This window comes from Diabrotica undecimpunctata, chromosome 1, assembly GCF_040954645.1.
Source record: "Diabrotica undecimpunctata isolate CICGRU chromosome 1, icDiaUnde3, whole genome shotgun sequence".
NCBI classification, from domain to species: Eukaryota; Metazoa; Arthropoda; class Insecta; order Coleoptera; family Chrysomelidae; genus Diabrotica; species Diabrotica undecimpunctata.
The window spans coordinates 123,058,233-123,078,219 of record NC_092803.1 but is presented as its reverse complement, the minus strand read 5'-3'; the positions used below and the strand labels follow the sequence as shown (position 1 = coordinate 123,078,219).

Genomic DNA, 19,987 nt, shown 5'->3' with positions numbered 1-19,987 from the left:
CCAATATATATATATATATATATATATATATATATATATATATATATATATATATATATATAAATGATTAAGGTATTACCATCATATCGGAGGTTGGTTGCATATTTCCCGTTCCCCTATTGTTACTCCACCTTGCCATTCTTCAAAAACTAGGCACATTATGTGTTGACTTACTCTATATGTTAAATAAAAAGGCAAATATAAACACATACTCGCCAAACTTTGGATTTTAAGTGGTTCGAATGTAGGTTGTTAACTTTTACAGTTACTGTTTCTTTCTTTAATCTAAGTTCTTTTCACACAAAAATACGATGTTCTGGAGTTCTCGTTACTCTAAGTATAAGCCAAATTTTATTCCATTTTACATCATTAAAGCCCTTTGGGGAGCCAAATGAAGCACAACTATGTTTCTAGATTGAATCCTCTGAATTTTTCTATAATTTGATGAGTATGAAGAATATATTCTCTGGTGCCTCTTCTTGGGAATCTGTTCTGATCTCTCATTGCTGATGGTCAGAATTTTGCAATTGACCAAATTTTTTTTGAGCTGTAGTGATTCTAATCTTTTACTCGACATATATAAATCTAAGGATATTATCAGGTAAATAATTTAAAAATTCCATATGCAAAACGTTTTTATTCAAAATAGAAAAAGATTTTTATACTATACAGTTCTTTTAACTAACTATAAAACTATTGCGAAATTAAAAATTATACAGATAAATTCTTTTCATTCATACAAAAATATTTTATTTCTATAACAATCAATGAAGACTGCACATCAATTATGGGTCAAGTGCCAAAAAGTTGATTTTTAATAATTAATCGGTATAATATTAATAGGCCCAAACTTTTCTCAACTCGTAGTATTACAAAGATATTCAAATATCTGACGGGATGGTAAGTATCGTAGAACCAATTTCCTCTGAGGCAATAGGAGGCTACCAATGTTCGCCATTTATGCCTAAGAATTTTCATGTACTTGTTCGTTTTTAAAATCGTTGTAAAATAGACTATTTCTTAACAAGAAAAGATGATATACTTGAATGTAAGGACTGCAAGTTAATAGTTAGTGAAACTTACTTGTGATGGACATTGAAGTAGGAAGAGACATGAAACCAAATTATCAGAGAGGACAACACAATATCAAATGATGGATGTTAAAAGATGAGAAAGATCTATTCAGGGCAAATGCAACAGAAAAAAAAAAATCAGCTGGAACGTAGAGGAAGCAGAAGCATTAAAAGATGTATAGGATAAACTTGATTACAGGGAGGGTGGAATAGATTAGTTGCATCTTAGACGAAAATAATAAAGTACTAGTTCACGAAAAAAATGTCAAACATGATGGAAAAAATACTTTTATAGTTGGCTAACAGGTTTGTTTAATAGAATTACTAATTATAAGCAGTCTGTTATCAACTGGTAGTAGTGCAGTCAACTGACTATCATCCATTTATTCTTAATGCTCATTCCAGAATTTTGGTACCCTGTACCAGCTTGTACTGCTCTAGTGGATGGATATTTTTGGGTAGACGATGCCCACGATCAAGTGCCCTGCAGTTGTCCCTTTACTGGCGCATGTCCAGTAATGAAATCTTATAGAATTCTCAGTTGATTCCTGCTCATACAACTAATCTTATTATGAAAATATGTGAGAAAGTAATTGATAGACGAATACGTAAAGAAACCGAAATATCCGGAAATTAATTAGTTCTCGGTAAGTATATTAAAATTCTGAGGGAAATGTATCAGGGAGTAACAACTTGTGTTATAGTGATAGGTGTGGGGGAGACTGATACATATTATGTGAAAGTAGGATAGTATTACATCAGGGCTCAGTGTTTAGTCATTATTTGACTTTGTTAGTTTTGGATCAGATAAACGAGATACTACAGGAGTAACATTCCCTAGTGCTTAATGTCTGCTATAGTGTTTGTAATGATTATGAAAAGTAATAATTGTAACTACCTAGGATCGGTATTTTAAGTACCTCGTATAGAGATAAAGGTATTTATGATCTTCCATCAACATTATATCTGCTTAAAAAGTTATAGTTTAGAAGTTGCATGAGTAAAGTTTACTATTACTTTAGTTAGTTTTATGGCATTTGGTATTAAAAAAGATATAGCGGTAGAGAATGGAACAGGAAGAAATCCCTAAATTTTCCTGAGTAGTTCGAAAGTGATGTTATGCGTTCTTTTCAAAGAATCTTACTTTTCTGTCTATGATGGAGCGAATAAATGCAGAAGTAAGATCCGATTAAACGGAGGATTTAGATGCCGATGGGTAATCTTTTGGTTGGTAGACTTAAAGAGTAATCGAAATAAAAAACTTTTAAAAAGATAAGATTTGAGTTTGTTGGTTTCAGTAATAGAAATAGATCAATGTATGAAATAATTATTAACAAATATCTTTTGTTCTGGATGTCTTGTAATAAAGTGTGTAAGTAAATAGCGATGAAGATGTACATCTTTAAATTTTATTTAAATAGTGTAATAGTCATAGAACTTTGCCTGTGTTAGTTGTGGAGTGAACTGAGCAGCTCTACAGCTGATGCAGCCGTTCCCAAGCCGGGAAAAAACGAGGGATAGAGGCGTAACACCTCTATAAAAAAGAAGAGTTTAGCTGGCCCGGCTAAAGGGCCTGGCGCTCTGTGAGGGTCCCTTGTGTAGGGTTACAAATGAATACCACAACAGCGATAAAAGCGTATAAGAACATTCGAAACGGCAAATTCGATGGGAGTGGCAGGCCAGCTTTTATATTTCAGCATCGTCAATAATTTCATCTCACTTAGAAAAATAGTCAATTACTTAATAAAGAGATTGAAAAGAGAAACCAGAGGATTTTCTACGTCTTCACCGCATCACTATGATCGTTTAATAGTAGCACCACTTTTTTAGAAATAAGTTTATCCAGCTAACACTGAGCCAACACATACTTCTAAAACTATCTTTTATTCTTGGTATTATTTTGACACTTCGCCGGCTTAAAGGTTGTCGCCAATAGATTTAGTTTACATTTTTTTGTACTTAGCTCGTAACTGATGTCCAGTCCTTAAATATATATGAGCTATCCAACTAATACATTTTCAGTTCAAGAATACAAATAGATCGATAAAAGAATGTTTGTTGTCTGAAAAATCGATTGACATCGACTTTTTACTGCTCTAATACTTCAATCAGTGATCTTAGTTATTTTATTTAAATTTTATAGTATGCAGTGTTACTACGAAAAAGAGATTCTTTACTTAACATAACTTATTTATATAATAACATTATATATAAATGAAATTAATAATGTATGCATGCAAAAACGAAACGGGTGAATTAAGAAATTTTAGGTTTACCAATTATGTAACACAAACATTTTAAGTAATATAGACATATTCATCTTTTCTAGATGGTATTGAATATTACACTTATATACCTATTATTTTTACCCGTATTTTGTAATAATCATATCAAACTTAACGGTACCTTTCTCACAAATTTTTATATAATTTTTTTAACTATCCATGTTATTTAAGAATGTGAACATAAAATATATAATTTAAAAAGAGCTGGTTTTTGTCCTAACTTCTAAATACATTCGGGTTATTTGTGTTATTCGACATTGAAGATTATGGCAAAACTCTGTGATTCCGATATAATGTATAACTTATTTAGGGTAACCAAACACTGTCACCAAATTCTTGCAAGTTTTAATTGTAATAAGGTGTTTAAATGGAACATAGTTTAGATGGAACATAGTTTATTTTCTGAAACTACTTTATAATGAAAAACTAGTTTTTGTAAAACTTTATATTGCAAATAAAGTAACACTGGAGTGATTCCCATAGACTGGCGTCTACCTTTATCGCAATATCTAAAAAACACAATGCTAGGAAATGCCCAGAATATCGATTAATTAGCGTGATAAGCCACATTCTTAAAATTTTCGTAAGAATATTTCACAACAGAATTTGGCGCAAATGAGAAGATCTCGAAGAAACCCAATTTGGTTTTAGATATGCTATGGGAACTAGGAAGGCACTAAATATTCAATAAAAAAAATGCCGTGATCAAAGAAAATATTTACGTGCTTTGTGGATTTCGAAAAGGTATTTGATAAAGCACAGCATGTAAAATTAATGAAGATGCTACAAATATAGGAAGAGATAATAAAGATATTCTGTCGCTAAGAATCTGTACTACAAATATTAGAATTAATATTTGTCGATTTTTACATAACCTTTGACACAGTTGAGCTAAGTAAAATACTACAGGCGCTTAAAGAATGCAGGCTAGATTATAGGTATACAAAATTATTATAAACTATATACCTAAAGTCAATAACCACTGTCAGTTACATACTAATGATAATCGCATAAAAATAGAGCGGGGGCATAGACAAGAACAAAGACAATGTCACCTAAACTTTTTAATACTGTGCTTTTAATACATGCTTTTACGAATTTGGATTGGCTGAAAAATAGAATTAAAATATATGGAGAATATCTAAACAGCTTACGGTTCGCCGATGATATAGTCATACTAGCTGAAGATCTAGGAATGGTAAGAGAGGTGGTACAGGAACTGGTGGCTACAAAAAAATCTAGGTTTAAATATAAACACCTCGAAAACAAAAATAATGACAACTGTGGTACCCAACCAGAACATCAGTATTGGTGGGAAGTAGAAATCGTAGATAAATATAAATACCAAGGACATGAAATTATGATTGGCAGGGATAATCAGATCCATGAACTGAAGAGAAGAATTAGTCTTAGATGGGCAGCATATGGAAAACTAAAAGAAACTTAAAAGTAAGCTGCCCACATGTCTAAAGAGAAAAGTATTTGATCAATAAGTCCTTAGTAGAAACACTACGAAGAGGCCAGGAGAAGAACCAAGGTGACTGACGTCATGGAAATACTAAAATGGAGATGAACAGGCACATAGCTAGAATGGCGGATGGGCGATGGACAAAGATTATTGGAATGGACACCAAGGAAAGAGAAGCGTCAGTTGACCACCTACACAATGGGCTGACGATGTAAGAAGACAAAATAAAAACTGGATGAGAGTTGCGTAAGATAGATGGAGTTGGAAACACGAGGAAAAGGCCTATGTTCAGTAGTGAACTTTTGAGGCTGGATGATGAAGAATCTGTATTGGAATTAAACTGCCTCCTAAAATTTTGAGATGGTTACATAGACGAAATTTCCATACGCATGGTGTTAGACAAAGTGGCATTCTGTACTTAACATTTGGAATAGCCATAGCAGATAGCCATATGGAATAAAAAGCAATGGGGAATTACTTGATAAAATTAGATATGCGGACGATACAGTAATTCTCTCAGAAAACATAAAAGGTCTACACATTCTGCTTGATTGTATTCACGAAGTAGAAGAGGAAATGGGCATTAAAATAAACTCAAACAAAACTAAATTTTTAGTCTTTAGCTGTATCCCACATCCAGATGCAGAGCTTCAATGAAATAGAATCCAAGTTAAAAAAAGTTCACATTCTTCTTGGCTAAAAAACATTCGTGAGTCGACTCAGATACCAAATCCAGGACAATTATTCCATCTGGCAAAAGAATGCATCTAGAAGCCAACGCAATGGTGATCGCCAACGTTGAAAAATTCTGATATGGAACGTGAAGAAGATTAAATGCTATTACGATCTTCTATAGCCAACTTAACAGGTTTAAATTCCAAATACACATCTTTATAGTTAAAACTGATAAAAACAAATAATATAATATATAAAATAGCGGCGCCGATTCGCATACCAGAATTGTCATTGTTGTCACATAGTTTTTTATGAACTATAACATAGAAAATAATGTAATTGAATGGGGGGTCATTTGTTCTGTTCCCACGTGGGATAATACAAAATTTACGAAAACAATACAAGCCAAGTAAGCGTCTGAAGTCTGAGTCTGTTTCGCATCAATTTAGAAACATTAATAATCATTATAGATAACCAGTAAATTTCTAGTGAAATAATTGGTCGGTATGTAATTGGTCTTTATTTATTATTATTATTATTATTTTTTTTTTTTTGAAGAACATTTGCACGAAATTGTTTTTAGTCTTTTGCCTAGAACCAACAGCCCATTTTGCTTTAAAAATATTTCCTTACACACAAGATCAACAATATAGCTGCAATTAGGTGAGACTTCTGCAAATTTCCATCGTGATATCTGGCGCTGTTTAAAAATATGTATTTGCAAAATCAATGGATTGAATTAGTACATGCTGGAGCGGATATAACGGCAACAAAACGCCATGACGTTTAGCGATCAACTACTGTTACTGAGGAATACTTTGATGATGCCGAAAATTATAATCAGTGCATCTACGAAGACATACGAACAAAAACAAAAAGAAACCATAAATTTATTTTACCTAAATCAGTCCAACATATTCAGTTCACAATATTTATTCACAGTTAATCTCATTATTAAACAAAATGGGTAATTGCAACTAAAAATTTTTCTGTTATTGTTTTAACTATTAAGATTTGTAATTAAAGTACTTTCTTTGTACTTGTATTATTGATTATTATAGTCGCAGATAAAGTATAGTATTTAATTTGCGATAACGGTTATAACAAACCTGATGAATTTCATCTGCGTGAGTTACGACCTACATTACCTCGTTAAATAATATACTATTAAAATGTTTCTCTAATAGACATCGATACACCCCAAATATTATTTAAAAATCACAATCTTCCGTTTTGAATAATGTAAATAACTCTATAAATAAATTATAATTATAAAAACAGAGCAATCGAGAAATAAAAACAGAGCAATCGAGAAATAAAAAAACCGATTTAATTCTAAAAATTAATTACTTTTTCTTGGAACCTTAAAACTTTTCTAAAGAATGACATTTTAGTTAAGAGAAAAAAGTTAAAGAATAATATTTTACCCCAGAAATTATTAATGAATGTTTCTGTCACATTTTTCAAAATTTTTACTAAGAAAAATAAAAAATTCTTCCTTCTTCAGAACAGAATTCTTCGTCATAGTAGGAGATACGGGTTCAAATCCCAATTTAGTTTGGACGTTGAAGCCAAAATGTAAAAATCATTAAAAAAATGTATTTATTAAAGCAAAAATAAAACTATTAACTGCTAATTGATACTTCCCCCTATGTCCGAAAATATGATATTTATTAATTTAAAAATTTGGGATTAAAAAAAATAACTATTAGTTAAATATTCTAGTTAATATTACCACTATATAGACGGCGCTGCAATAAAGTAATACCCGTGTTTGACGATATCTGGGTTCCTGGCATATTTTATGTAGTTCGAAGTTGTATCGTTTCCTTTATATACCATTGTCACATATATTTTCATTACTTTGTTAGGAGTCGTATGTTAAACTGAAATTCTCCCAAATGTTATCATAAATTTGTAAATTTATATCATATTTTCGGAGAAGGAAAAAAAATTCAAATTTATACCACATTTTCGGTGAGGATTGAAAGAGTCGAAGAAAGTGCTTACGCACGAATGGCGAAAGAGACCTTACGAACAAAATGTAAAAAGGCAAGGATCATCTTGAGGACCAAGGAGATAACCAAACGACCTGAAAAAATATTTAATCCTGCCTGGTGTCGGCAACTTGAGATGTATTAGAAAGCGAAACGAGTGGAAGGATATTATTGATTAGAACGACGTTTTACAAAGACCATACACCAGTCGTTTGAATCCCATAACCTATGATCCGTAATTTTTCGACTGCTCGGTGTCTTTTGGCAGTATGTTAGCATAAAGTTGTCTATGATAAGACAGTATAAACATAGTATTTCGATAACATAAAGTTTTCTTTTAATATTAATATAGTCTTTTGCATACAATTTTTGAAAGAATTTCTTAAAAGTAAAAAACGTTTTAATTAATAAACATGATACAGTTTTGTCAATGTGCTTGTGCTTTTAAAATAAACAAACTATTCTATTGTATTGAAAAAAAAAACATTCTCAATTACCTAAACTGTTTCCAATATATTGACAGGTGGGATATTGTTCTACACATTTTAAATACCACAATAAAAGTAAAAGTAGATGAACTAACTGACCCAATTGAACCTAGCAACGGGATAAAATAGGGAAATTTTCCGAGTCCTCTACTGTTCAAACCGATCATGCATGAAATAATAAAAAATTAAGAACTCTAAAAGGGATACCAAATGGGAGAAAAGGTGTAAATTGGAGTTGGAAGGTCAAATAATAAAACAACTGATGGAGTTTAAATATTTAGGCATCACACTATCTAACTATGTAAAGCTCGAAACAAAAGTGGAAGATCAAGTGAATAGAACCGCAGGTTACCATAATGAAACATATGGAAAAATTGATGGTAAGATACTATGGGACAGAGCTAGAAGTACTTACAGATATACTACAGAGATGCAAGTGGAGAACATCGAGGACTGGGTAAGAAATAGAAGAGTAGAATGAAATGATCATGCAAGTTAAATGACAACAAATAGAGTAGTAAAGACAGCGAGTGACAGTTGCCTAATAGGAAGAGCACGAAAAGGACGGAACGACAAGTTACTGGAGGCACATTAAAAAACAGACAAAGTCATATCTACATAAGAAGAAGAAATTTTGAACGTGACTAAGTAATTTTAAGGTGAAAGACATTAAAAAGGCTTTGTCGTCACCTTAAAATCGTTTGCGAAACCACTATATTTAGTAATAATGCATTTGATTACATGAAATCAACTTTAATCCACGAGTATTGAACACGTAACGATGTGATTTACATGAAATTTTTTGTAAATTATTATTAACAATGTCAACAAAAAATTAAAGACGAATAGTGGTTTTTTATTAATACTTCAATTTTTTAAGTCGATTTTTTTTGTTAAAAAAATATTTTTAAACCAACTTGAAATTAATTTTAATATATATTAATATTCAATGAAATAAAAATGACCATTAATTTTATGGGTAATAAAATTTGGTCAAACGTTTTCAAAATAGCATTTTGTTAATCTCTAAAAAATATATTTGTGGTAGGTTGAGATTTGGATAGAAAAATTAAAAAAGACACACACATTTTCAAAACGACAGGTTATGTTAGTGGGACTTTATACCATAGACATATAATACAGGACAGACTGATCGTTGCAGTACTAGCCCGTTCTCCCAGTGCAACAAAGAAAAATGACGCAAAGCAGTTCCTGCATCACTTTCTAGTTTGCCAGGTTTAACGACCACGTGACCTAACTGACCAATGAGAAAGTCACCTGGTCAATAAACCCGGCCCAATAGACAGAAATGCAGGGACTACTTTGTGTCAGTTCTCTCTGTCGCACTGGGAGAACGCGACTGTATTGCAGCAGTCAGTCTATCTTGTATTATATGTCTAAGCTTTATACCTATCGTGTAGCAGGTACAATAACACTATAGTAGGTAGAAGTATGATAGGAATATCGCCGTCATCTTGAGTTAAAGCCTACTGCGATATTAATAGCTTTCGCAAAACCACGTGGCGTATGGCAAGAGTACAACTTGGAAACCTTCTCTTTCATTCACCATCGTTATGATAAGATAATACTATTCTGATAACAGACTTTTAAATCTTCAATGCAAGTCGCAAGAATATAAGAACAATCAATAATCGTTAAATACCTAGGGATTTTACGTATAAGCTTCTGCTATAATACCCCACTTGAAAGTTCAATTTAACTACTTTTAAACAGCACCAACATAATTAAGTTTCGACCAAAAATCCTCGAAATATTAATTTCGAGTTTTATCAGTATTGCCGCAAGACATTTTTTGAATCATAAAACTTGAGTAATAAAGTTTACGTAACTGAACTAAGGTAGCTGACTCATTTTTAAAACAACTTAAAATGGATCATATGACAAGTAATAAATAAGATCCCTTTACATTGGAATAATTTGATTACAGGGTACAAAGAAAGAGCCTATACGAAGATCGCAGTATCAATGAGACCACAGCAATCGGGCGTATCCTGGGTAACGATTAATTAATCGGTTGATCCTTCAATCACCAGTTCAACATGGTTTTATCAAATCGACCCTTTTCAATACCAACTATTCTAACGAAGTCAATAAATATTGAGATTTGGAAATTTTACTATCAGACATATGTGCTAAACACAAATGTGACGTGCTTCTACTATAGGAAAGACATAGAGGGCTGAATTCCCCCAAACGTAGGATAAATATGGAAGTGCTATCTTTGCCCGACCTTGGTTGATAAAATCATCTGCTCTCAGTGAACTCAACAACATAGAAATTAATACTGAACACCAAGCTTCTTCGTGACTTTTGTATACAAGCCCCCTGGGGAAGATTTCATTTTCACTGAACATTTCCCTAACGATTTTAATTACCATAACACCAACTTCATCCTTGGTGATTTTAATTGTCAAAGTACTGCATGAGGATGCAGAGAGACTGATGGCAATCGTAGACGATTGGAGCTGTGGGCGGATCATGGCCAACTACAACTGATGCACGATGCTAAACTTCTCTCCTCTTTAACAGTGCTAGGTGGGAGAGGATACAATCCGGATAAAATTTTTGTATCCGGGCAAATAACGGCTCAGTGTAAAAATAATATCGGAAATGCAATTCCTCGCACGTAACACAAACCACTCGTTTATACAATGAGCGCTTTAATACCACAGAAAAAGCGACGTTACGAAAATTCGCCCAAATGGTGCAATCCATGGAAAATATGAACATGTCATAGCGAGACAGGGTAATCAACGAAGAAATTTGCAAAGTTGTGCAGAATGCATTATAGAATACTTAGTTGGACCCAAACTGACGTTGACACGATATATAGCCAGAATGAAAGATAATAGGCGGGCCAGAACAATTTTAGAATCCAATGGCAATTAATAGAATTTATACCAAATAGATTACAACATGCAGAGTACATCGGAATTGAAGTTTCTTGAGGAAATCTATACTATAACATTTTGGATAACAGAACTTTATAGTTAGGTAAGTTATAGCAATCAAAATAGTCTGTCAACTTTGGGTTAAAACTGAAACAGTTTATTTATCAGAAAACTGAAACATTCTAATCATTAAAAAGGACTAAGAACTTTTTAAATTGTCATATAATCTCGTTTAAAATATTACAAAATCTTCCGCCATTTTTAACGCCTATCTCAAATGTCATCAAACCGATTAACAGTTCAATTCACCAAAAATTATTAATGTAAATTTTAATTGTATAGGTCAGAAACTGAATTGAATAGAATAAAAATTGTTGCGAAATGCATGTTTTGAAATTTTTCTGGCTGCATTTGATAATTGTATAGATAATGTTGAAAACGACTTCAAATGGACTTTCAAACGTGGTAATGCTTGTCATATGATCCCCTTTAAAATTATGTTACAAAATGGCGCCCGCTCGCCATTTTAAAACACTGAAACTTCATAACAATCAGTTATGTCAAATCAGTATAAACTTATCCTTACAATTAACTTTTTGTAAGACTTATGAAACAAAGAAATATAGGCAAGTGACAATACTGAAATATATGCAACTCCAATAAAATAATATGTAATATAAGTAGCATTACAAAATTAAATCAAGTTACGGCTTTAAACAAAAAATTAAGTTGTGAAATAATTTTACGCAACTGCATACATAAAAATTAATTTTAAATTTGTACTTACATAATACATAAAACGTAATAATAATTTGTATAGATTATCAAGTTGATTACACCGTTATCTATGCAACGACAGAAGCAATTTTCATTATAAGATTGTAAATGACAGAATCTAGGAATAAAAAAACAAATGTTTATTTGGTATCCAGTTATCATTGGAAAGTATATGATAAAGTATCATAGAAATACTGTCCTAATGTAGACCTAAGACCAGTGCTAACATATGGAGCAGAAACGTGGTCACTTAAATAAAATGGCCAAGAACTGCTTAAACGTTTCCAGCGAAACACCTCTAGAATAATGTATGGAGAAATAAAAGAGTAAGGTTTGTGGCGCAGTTAGAAAAGTTTTTAAAATAGGGTCGATGGGACAACGAGCCAGAGGAAGACCGACACTTAGGTATGAAGACAACCTAGAGGATGATTTAAAATCTATTGTGAGTTGGAGCATGGAAAAGAGTTGAAAGAGACAGGGGCCAATGAGGATAGTTCTGAAGAATGCTTTAGCTCATAACGAGTTGTGATGCCACAGATGATAAATGTATTCAAAGATCTTGTAAACATCCGTTTTTTCTTCAATGGACAACAGATTCCTTATAAACAGAGTATCGGAAACAACTTCATTATAAGATAAGCTAAACTCTTAGGACCAAAGGTCTCGTGTGTTGACATAAACGGAAGTCACAAAAGCTGTTAAAATTAATCATACACCAAGACATATGACAGAATGTGAACGGAACATAAGTGATAATAGGTTTAGTTTTGGCATGGAGGTTGGTACCCTAGTGGCATATTTGATCTTCAAGTAGCGCTACAAAAATGTCGTGACTAACGAAATAATGTATATCTATGATATTCAGAATACAAAATACAAGAAAACAACATTCAGGCAGAAAAACTTGCTAGGCGAAGGATGGCCGACAGGTCTATCAGGTAGGAGATCAAATATCGCTTAAATTTTTTATCTATAGATAATTTTAAATGAAAATAAACTTATGCGTAGCTTGGGTAAATACTATAAATAAAAAATATTGTTGCTTTTCTTTATATAGACCAGGATTTTGAGAATAAATTAATTTAATGATAATTGACAAACTATCACTACAGCTTATAATAATGCTTCCTATATTATACGTTGCTACAAGAAGGTAACTAATCACTCAATATCTCAAAACTTAGGAAATGTCTTTTCACTTCTTCCATTTATTTCTTTAGTTATATCCATATGTGGCTTTTTGTCATATTAATACGTGGCAATGTATCTTCTAATTATAATAAAAAAGCCATATTATATGGGCTAATAAAGTTTATGATGCAAGACTATAGATATTAGGATAGTTTGCAAGGCTCTATATAATTTCGCAGGCGAAATTTTAGTTCACAACTTCACATATATTTCAGACGCACACAAAACCAATGTACATTTTTAGTATACAAACACAATTTACAACAACCGATAGCACAATTAATCATCCAACGCAGAACATAGCCATACAGAGAGCCAGTACTCTCATCGTACCAGTCAAGTTGTAAAATGGAAGAGTTTCTAACACAACATTTGAACGTAATTACTCTCTTGGTGGTAGGTACCATAGAGTACATAATTTCTAACAAACGATATGTCTACAGATAGAACAATTTATCAGCCAACGCAGCGCTGGGTAGTTTCTTCAAGTGCTGTCCCACTAATGAAGCTAATTTATGGGCGTACATGCACGGAGCTGGTACTCTAATCGTACCAGGCCAGTTGTAATACAAATGGCAGAGTTTATAACACAGTCTTTGTATGTGATCAGGTTTTAGCTGACATGTATCGTGAAGAACAATATAATGCGTAGGATTTACGGTGCCCTGTCTAACACTTTGTGGCACTAGGAAAAAGTCTGGTAATTGTCGCCTTGTTATTGAATGGTCCAGTATTGTACCACAGGGAGGATTCTCTGCACCGTCGTGGCCTAAAAATGAATGCGGTTAATAGTTATTATACACTCAAGGATAAAAATATGGAATATTTTGAAATTATCGTAAATCTGTTCAATAAGATGGGTTCATAGTACCAAAACACTTTTTTCAAAAAAAAAAACTTTATTTAACACGATTTAAGTAAATATAATATTTTAAAAAAACATTGAACTTTTGGAATGAACAAAAAGCTTGAAACAAGTATTACTGAAGACGTCATATTTGAATGTTTTGTTTAGATAAACAATAAAATTAATAACGAGTATGTAGTCTCTCCTCAAGCGTTGAGTACTTCTTGTAACCCTCTTGGAATGCCACGAATCAAATTTTGGACATATGCCTTCTTATTATGCAATCATTAGCTCTCTGAATGTCATAGTAACAGGATTCTACCGACACGAGGACGTGCGTTATCGTGCATTAGCACGAATCTGTAATATCCAATACGGCCGGCAAATGGCAAAACATAATTTTCTAAATTGTTTTTAATATTCAGCTGTCATTGGACATTGGACAGGACAGAATGAGTGTCGAAATAAATACAGGCAATACCAACGTGAAAATCATGTGTTTTCATAACAATTCGGAAAAATTTCTCCGGCAAAAATGACATACGATATTATTATATCTCTCATCACATCCATAATCCATTTTTTTGGTATACTCGTTAGCACAGTTGATAGGAATCCTGTGCTATTATTTTATTGAACTGTAGTGGTATATCCGCTTGAAATTGCATTCATAGCTTGTTCCAGTTTATTGATGATCACGTCTGCTTGAGCCTGATCTACTTAATTATCAGAATGGTGTCATCAGCGTTGTATATGGTGTTATAACAGTTTTGTACAGTATCAGACAAGGTGATTCACTAAGCAAATTAGTATTTAACATCATTATGGACGATGGAATAAGAGAAGTGCGTAAAGGAAAAGATAAATTATTGGCCGATGTCTTGCTTCATTACAAAAAAAAAGTCTGGGGCATTCGCATTGAGATAATTGTGTAATTAAAAAATTATAATTGCGCGAAAATATTTAAGGTTTAATTCCATTTTTTGACTAGTTTGTCAACTTTGACAGTTCGTTATAACAACAAAGCTACCCGCATCACACTGAAATTTTATATTTAGGATAACTAAAGATAGAAAATAAATTTTAATCCTGAGATTTGGTTAGTCTCGACCTCTATGCTCCAGTATGCAAAGCATAAAAGACACATATAAGTATGTAAAAATGTGTTGTAATGAGAGATATAGAAACAATTTTACAAACAGTTCACTTACCCAATGAAAATATCCTGGTGCTTATTCTCTTTTGTACAACCACAAAACATAATTTTATGTCTAACTCTAATTCCTTTAAACAGCTTTCGAGCTGCTTCACTTCGTACCTTTGACAGTGTGTCAATTGTCCATCGCCTACACCGTCTCTAACTATTACAACTTTTTTAGGATAGTAGCCATTTGCATTTCGCGTTGCTTCTAATGCTTTTATAAATGCTGTTTTCATAAAATCTCCAAGCTCTCCTGCCTGGAACGTTGCTGTGCTGAACCATCTACAAATTAAACAGAACAACTTTATATCAAATAGTTCCGAAATTTTGTGTGTAATACAAATACGAATACGCTTTGATATATATATATATATATATATATATATATATATATATATATATATATATATATATATATATATATATGTATATACATATATATATATATATATATATATATATATATATATATATATATATATATATATATATATATATAGGTGTATAGTATTCTCTCAGACACCTTGGTGTCTGAGAGAATGCAAGCAGCCCTAAATATAGTTGACGACTGGAGTAAACAAGAGAGACTGATAGTCAATGCTCAGAAAACACAAATCGTCAACTTTACCAAACAAACAGCACTACAAGGACTAAAACCACCGGTGCTGGGAGAAACAGAGATTTCATTTGCCAAAGAAACAAAATACCTTGGGGTGTATTTTGATCATAGGCTTACATGGAATACTCACATTCTGAAAACCACACAGAAAGCTACTATGTCCTTGGGCAGATGTAGAAGAATGTGCGGCAAGAATTGGGGACTTAACCCCAAAATGACTATGGTTAGGATCATAGGTTTACATGGAATACTCACATTCTGAAAACCGCACAGAAAGCTACTATGTCCCTGAGCAGATGTAGAAGAATGTGCGGTAAGAATTGGGGACTTAACCCTAAAATGACTCTATAGTTATACACAAGGGTTATTAAACCAATGATAAACTATGGCTCGGTGACGTGGTGGACAAAGACGTAGCAAGTGGGAGCAATAAGGCTGCTAGGTAATATACAAAGGCTAGCATGCCTGTGTATTACGGGGCCATAAAAACAGCTCCTACTGCAGCGTTGGAAGTCCTGCTGAATCTACCACCACTTCATATCTTTATACAGGGCGAAGCCAGATCAGTGATGCACAGATTAATCTTATTTAATAGTCAGCGACATATAAGCCAGATGCATGGTGCTGACAACAGAAAGCTAATCGAGGAGCTAAAAGCCGATATTGTGATGGGGCAACCTATCGATGCAACAGCTACGAGATATAGCTTTAACAATAAGTTCACAATTAAGATACCAGGCAGGGAAGACTGGAATGAAGGTGTACCTATACAAGTTGCTGCTACCGGATGGCTCGGAGGGTGTGGGAGCCGGCATAGTAGGGACAAATCAAGGGATACATTTCCGGTAAGTCTATCTAAGGATGTGACAGTTTCCCAGGCGGAAATAACGGCAATCAATCACTACGTGGAAGAAATAGAAAGGCAGGAAAGAATGTACCGTTAAGTTGCCATCTTCACAGATAGTCAGGCAGCGTTTAAGGCACTCAATTCTGTAGAGGTCCCTTCTAAGCTAGTATGGGATTGTGTGTGTGCCCTAAATAAACTAGGAGACCGTAGCAAGGTTACGGTAGCCTGGGTACCGAAGCGTGGGGGTCATAAGGGCAATGAAAAAGCAGATGAAATGGTCAAACAAGGCTCATCAATGCCATTCATTGGATCGGAACCCTTCTGCGGCGTTGCAAAGACAGTAACAAGAACAGCTACAAGAAAGTGGGTAGCTCACGAAAAACTCTTTTCGTCCAGACAAGCGAAACAGTTCATTACAGAACATTAGCCAAAATTTATCAGATTATCAGATGATGACGTGTGCAGATTCTGTCACCTCGAAGAAGAAACAGAACACTCCTTTGCATTAGGAGAAGAAAATCCACCGGCAAATAGCTACATGGAAGGTACAGTCTCGAAGCTGTTAGACTTTTTAAAAAGGGCCAGGCTAGAGAATGTTATCTAGGACTAGATAACATTCGTCGCAGTCGCAGTGGAATAGGCCAAAAGGCCACCTCTCTAAATCTATCTATCTATGCGAACAATTTATCATTAAAGATAACGGAATTTACAACTAACACCTAATTTTATGGCTTATAGTTCTAAATACGAATCGTCCATATAATATTAACAGGCTCCAAATTAAATAAGATTATAAGCAAGACATTCAATGTTTAAAACCCCCCAAATAGATTGTAATATTATAAAAATGTCTACAGTTATTAACTGTTATTACCTTGACACACTTTCATTGAGACTCGAAACGAATCCACAGACTGAGCTGGACCTTTTTCCGTGATAAACGTCAATTCCGCAGATCATCCAACCTTTGAAGGGGAATCTTACTGTCCAAAGAGTTCCTCCCAATTTACAGGTCATCTGAAGCGCGATTTTCTGAACAATAGACCTTACTTTTTGTGGATTTGAAAGAGTCCTAGAATTTATCACTTGAGAAGGAACTGGTATCTGCGAACAACACATTTTCTTGATGTGTCCATATCGATCTGACCGCATCGTTGGACAAATGAATACTACAATCTGAAGCAAACAAATCGTTATTATTAAATAGCTTATATGATAATTTTATCTTAATATCTTATAGTATTTAACAAAGCGGGAAAGAATTTTAAATAAAATACCGTTAACCCGAAACGATACCTGGGTAGTGAACGATACCCATAACAAAATGAGTAGTGAAAGCTTAACCGCAACCCCTTTAATTGAAATACTGTTTGTCATTTTTTTGTGCGTTGTTTTTTCACTGGTTTAATCACTATTTAAGTTAATTTAGAGTAGTTGTTCTTTTTTTTATTGTGCCGTCTTCTAACGATGATTGGCGATCACTTCTTTAAACGCTTCCCTATCTTTTGCAACATGAAATTAATAGTTATGCAAGTAGTTATTACAACTGAAGAAACGCTAGTGACAATTAAAAGAGTTAAAAATGAGGATCTTACGAAAACAAAATTTGAACAACATGCTCAAACCGCTAAATAAAAACAATAAAAATATGTCAAAATGTAATATGAATTGCGACTTTTTGAAGAATCGAATCGAATAAATTATCGAATCGAATCAAATATCTAATTAAATCGAATCAAATATCAATTCGAATCTCTTACCAAATTAAATCGATTGTCAAACCGAATCGGAATCGAATCGAACCTATTATTGAATCGATTCATCATCATCATTCTGGCTTTACAACCTTGCGTGGATCCTAGCCTCCTCAAGAATTTCTCTCCGGTCGTCTCTATCCATCGCCTTTCTCCGCCAAGCATGTATTCGCATATTTCTCACGTCTTAATTGATGTTCTCAAGGAACCATGTTCTGGGTCTTCGTCTTCTTCTCTGACCAATGGGTCTATCAAGGAGCGTTTTTCTAGCTGGGTCATTTTGTTCCATCCGCATTACATGCCCTTTCCACCTCAGACGTCGTATCTCAATATGTTTTACGATATGAGGTTCTTGGTATATTCTATAAAGTTCGAAGTTGTATCGTCTTCTCCACACTCAATTGTCATTCACTGCTCCATAGATTCGTCTTAGTACTTTTCTTTCAAAACATCCTAACATGTTTTCATTATTTTTTGTTAGAGTAGAGTCGAGGTCTTTGAACCATATATTAGGACTGGGCGTATTATTGTTTTGTAGAGTTTTATTTTTGTATTTCTCGATATAATTGTGGATTTAAGGAGGAGATTGAGCCCAAAATAGCATCTGTGCATTATTTTCAGTGCTAAGAATCGCTCCCAGGTATACAAATTCGTTCACTGCTTCGATAACGTCGTTTTCTATAACAAATGGTCGTAGTATTTGCGGTTGCGTGCTTATTTTCATACACTTCGTTTTGTTGGTGTTTATTATTAAACCCATTTTTGCCGCTGATTCTTTTAATGCTACATACGCCTCTCGTACAGCGTTTTCCGTTCTCCCAACAATATTGATATCATTAGCATATGCCAGGATTTGGACTGATTTCTTATATATTGAACCAGTGGTTGTGATTTGTGATATATGTATTACTTTTTCCAGAGCCAGATTGAACAGTATACAGGAGAGAGGGTCTCCCTGGCGCAGCCCGTTATTTGTTTTAAAAGGTTCAGATAGTTCCCCTGAATTCATACTCTACATTCAACTTTTTCAAGAGTTAGTTTTGTTAAATTTACCAACTGATTTGGCATTCCTAGCTCTTTCTTTGCTTTGAACATTTCTCTTCTATTCACAGATTCGTAGGCTGCTTTGTAGTCTATAAATATGTGATGAGTATTCATGCCATATTACTGTTTTTCCAAAATTTGTTTTAGGGTTGCAATCTGATGAATTGTCGATTTAACACCTCTGAAACCAGCCTGGTATTTTCCTACTATCCGTTCTGCATATGGTGCCATACGGTGACAATACTGTGTATGGTGCAAAGTATTGCAATATTCCAATCTTTGGGGAGGGATTTCTGTGTCCATATTTCATTTATAAGCTGCTGTAATGCCATTATGGTATCATGACCACCTTCTTTATATAGTTCAGCTGGGAGATTATCTATTCAAGGTGATTTGTTTCTGGCTAGCTTTTTAACTGCATCTTTAACTTGAAGAATCGTTGGCGGTTCCTCTTCCCTCTCGTCTGTTCAATTATCCAATCGAATAGATTATCAAATCAAATCGAATCGATTATTTAATCGATTATCGAATCAAATCGATTGTGGAGAGATTATAAGAATCGATTATCGAATCAATTATCAAATCGAATCGATTATCGAATCTATTCTCGAATCGATTATCGAATTCAATTGATTATCGAATTCAATCGATTATCGAATCGATTATATTGAATTTAATCATATATCAAATCGATTATCGAATCGAATAGAAATAAAATAGAATAGAATAAAATAACAAAATTAAAGTAAATTAATACCATTCCAATGGAATGCTACATTCCATTTTTATCTATAGTTCCGCAACAGACA

The 19,987-nt window shown here is 33.5% G+C and overlaps 1 protein-coding gene across 1 annotated transcript in view; it reads right to left on the bottom strand.

The window, feature by feature from the left end:
* Positions 1-622: 622 nt before the first annotated feature.
* LOC140431447 (piwi-like protein Ago3) overlaps positions 623-19,987 on the bottom strand; it is a 79,322-nt gene continuing 59,957 nt past the window's right edge. Inside the window, exons 7-9 of the mRNA XM_072519378.1 lie at positions 17,255-17,556; positions 14,925-15,196; positions 623-13,635 (exon numbers count right to left, since the gene is read on the bottom strand). Coding sequence (XP_072375479.1) covers positions 13,304-13,635; positions 14,925-15,196; positions 17,255-17,556 — 906 coding nt within the window. The 3' untranslated portion in view covers positions 623-13,303. The remainder of the gene's footprint in view (positions 13,636-14,924; positions 15,197-17,254; positions 17,557-19,987) is intronic.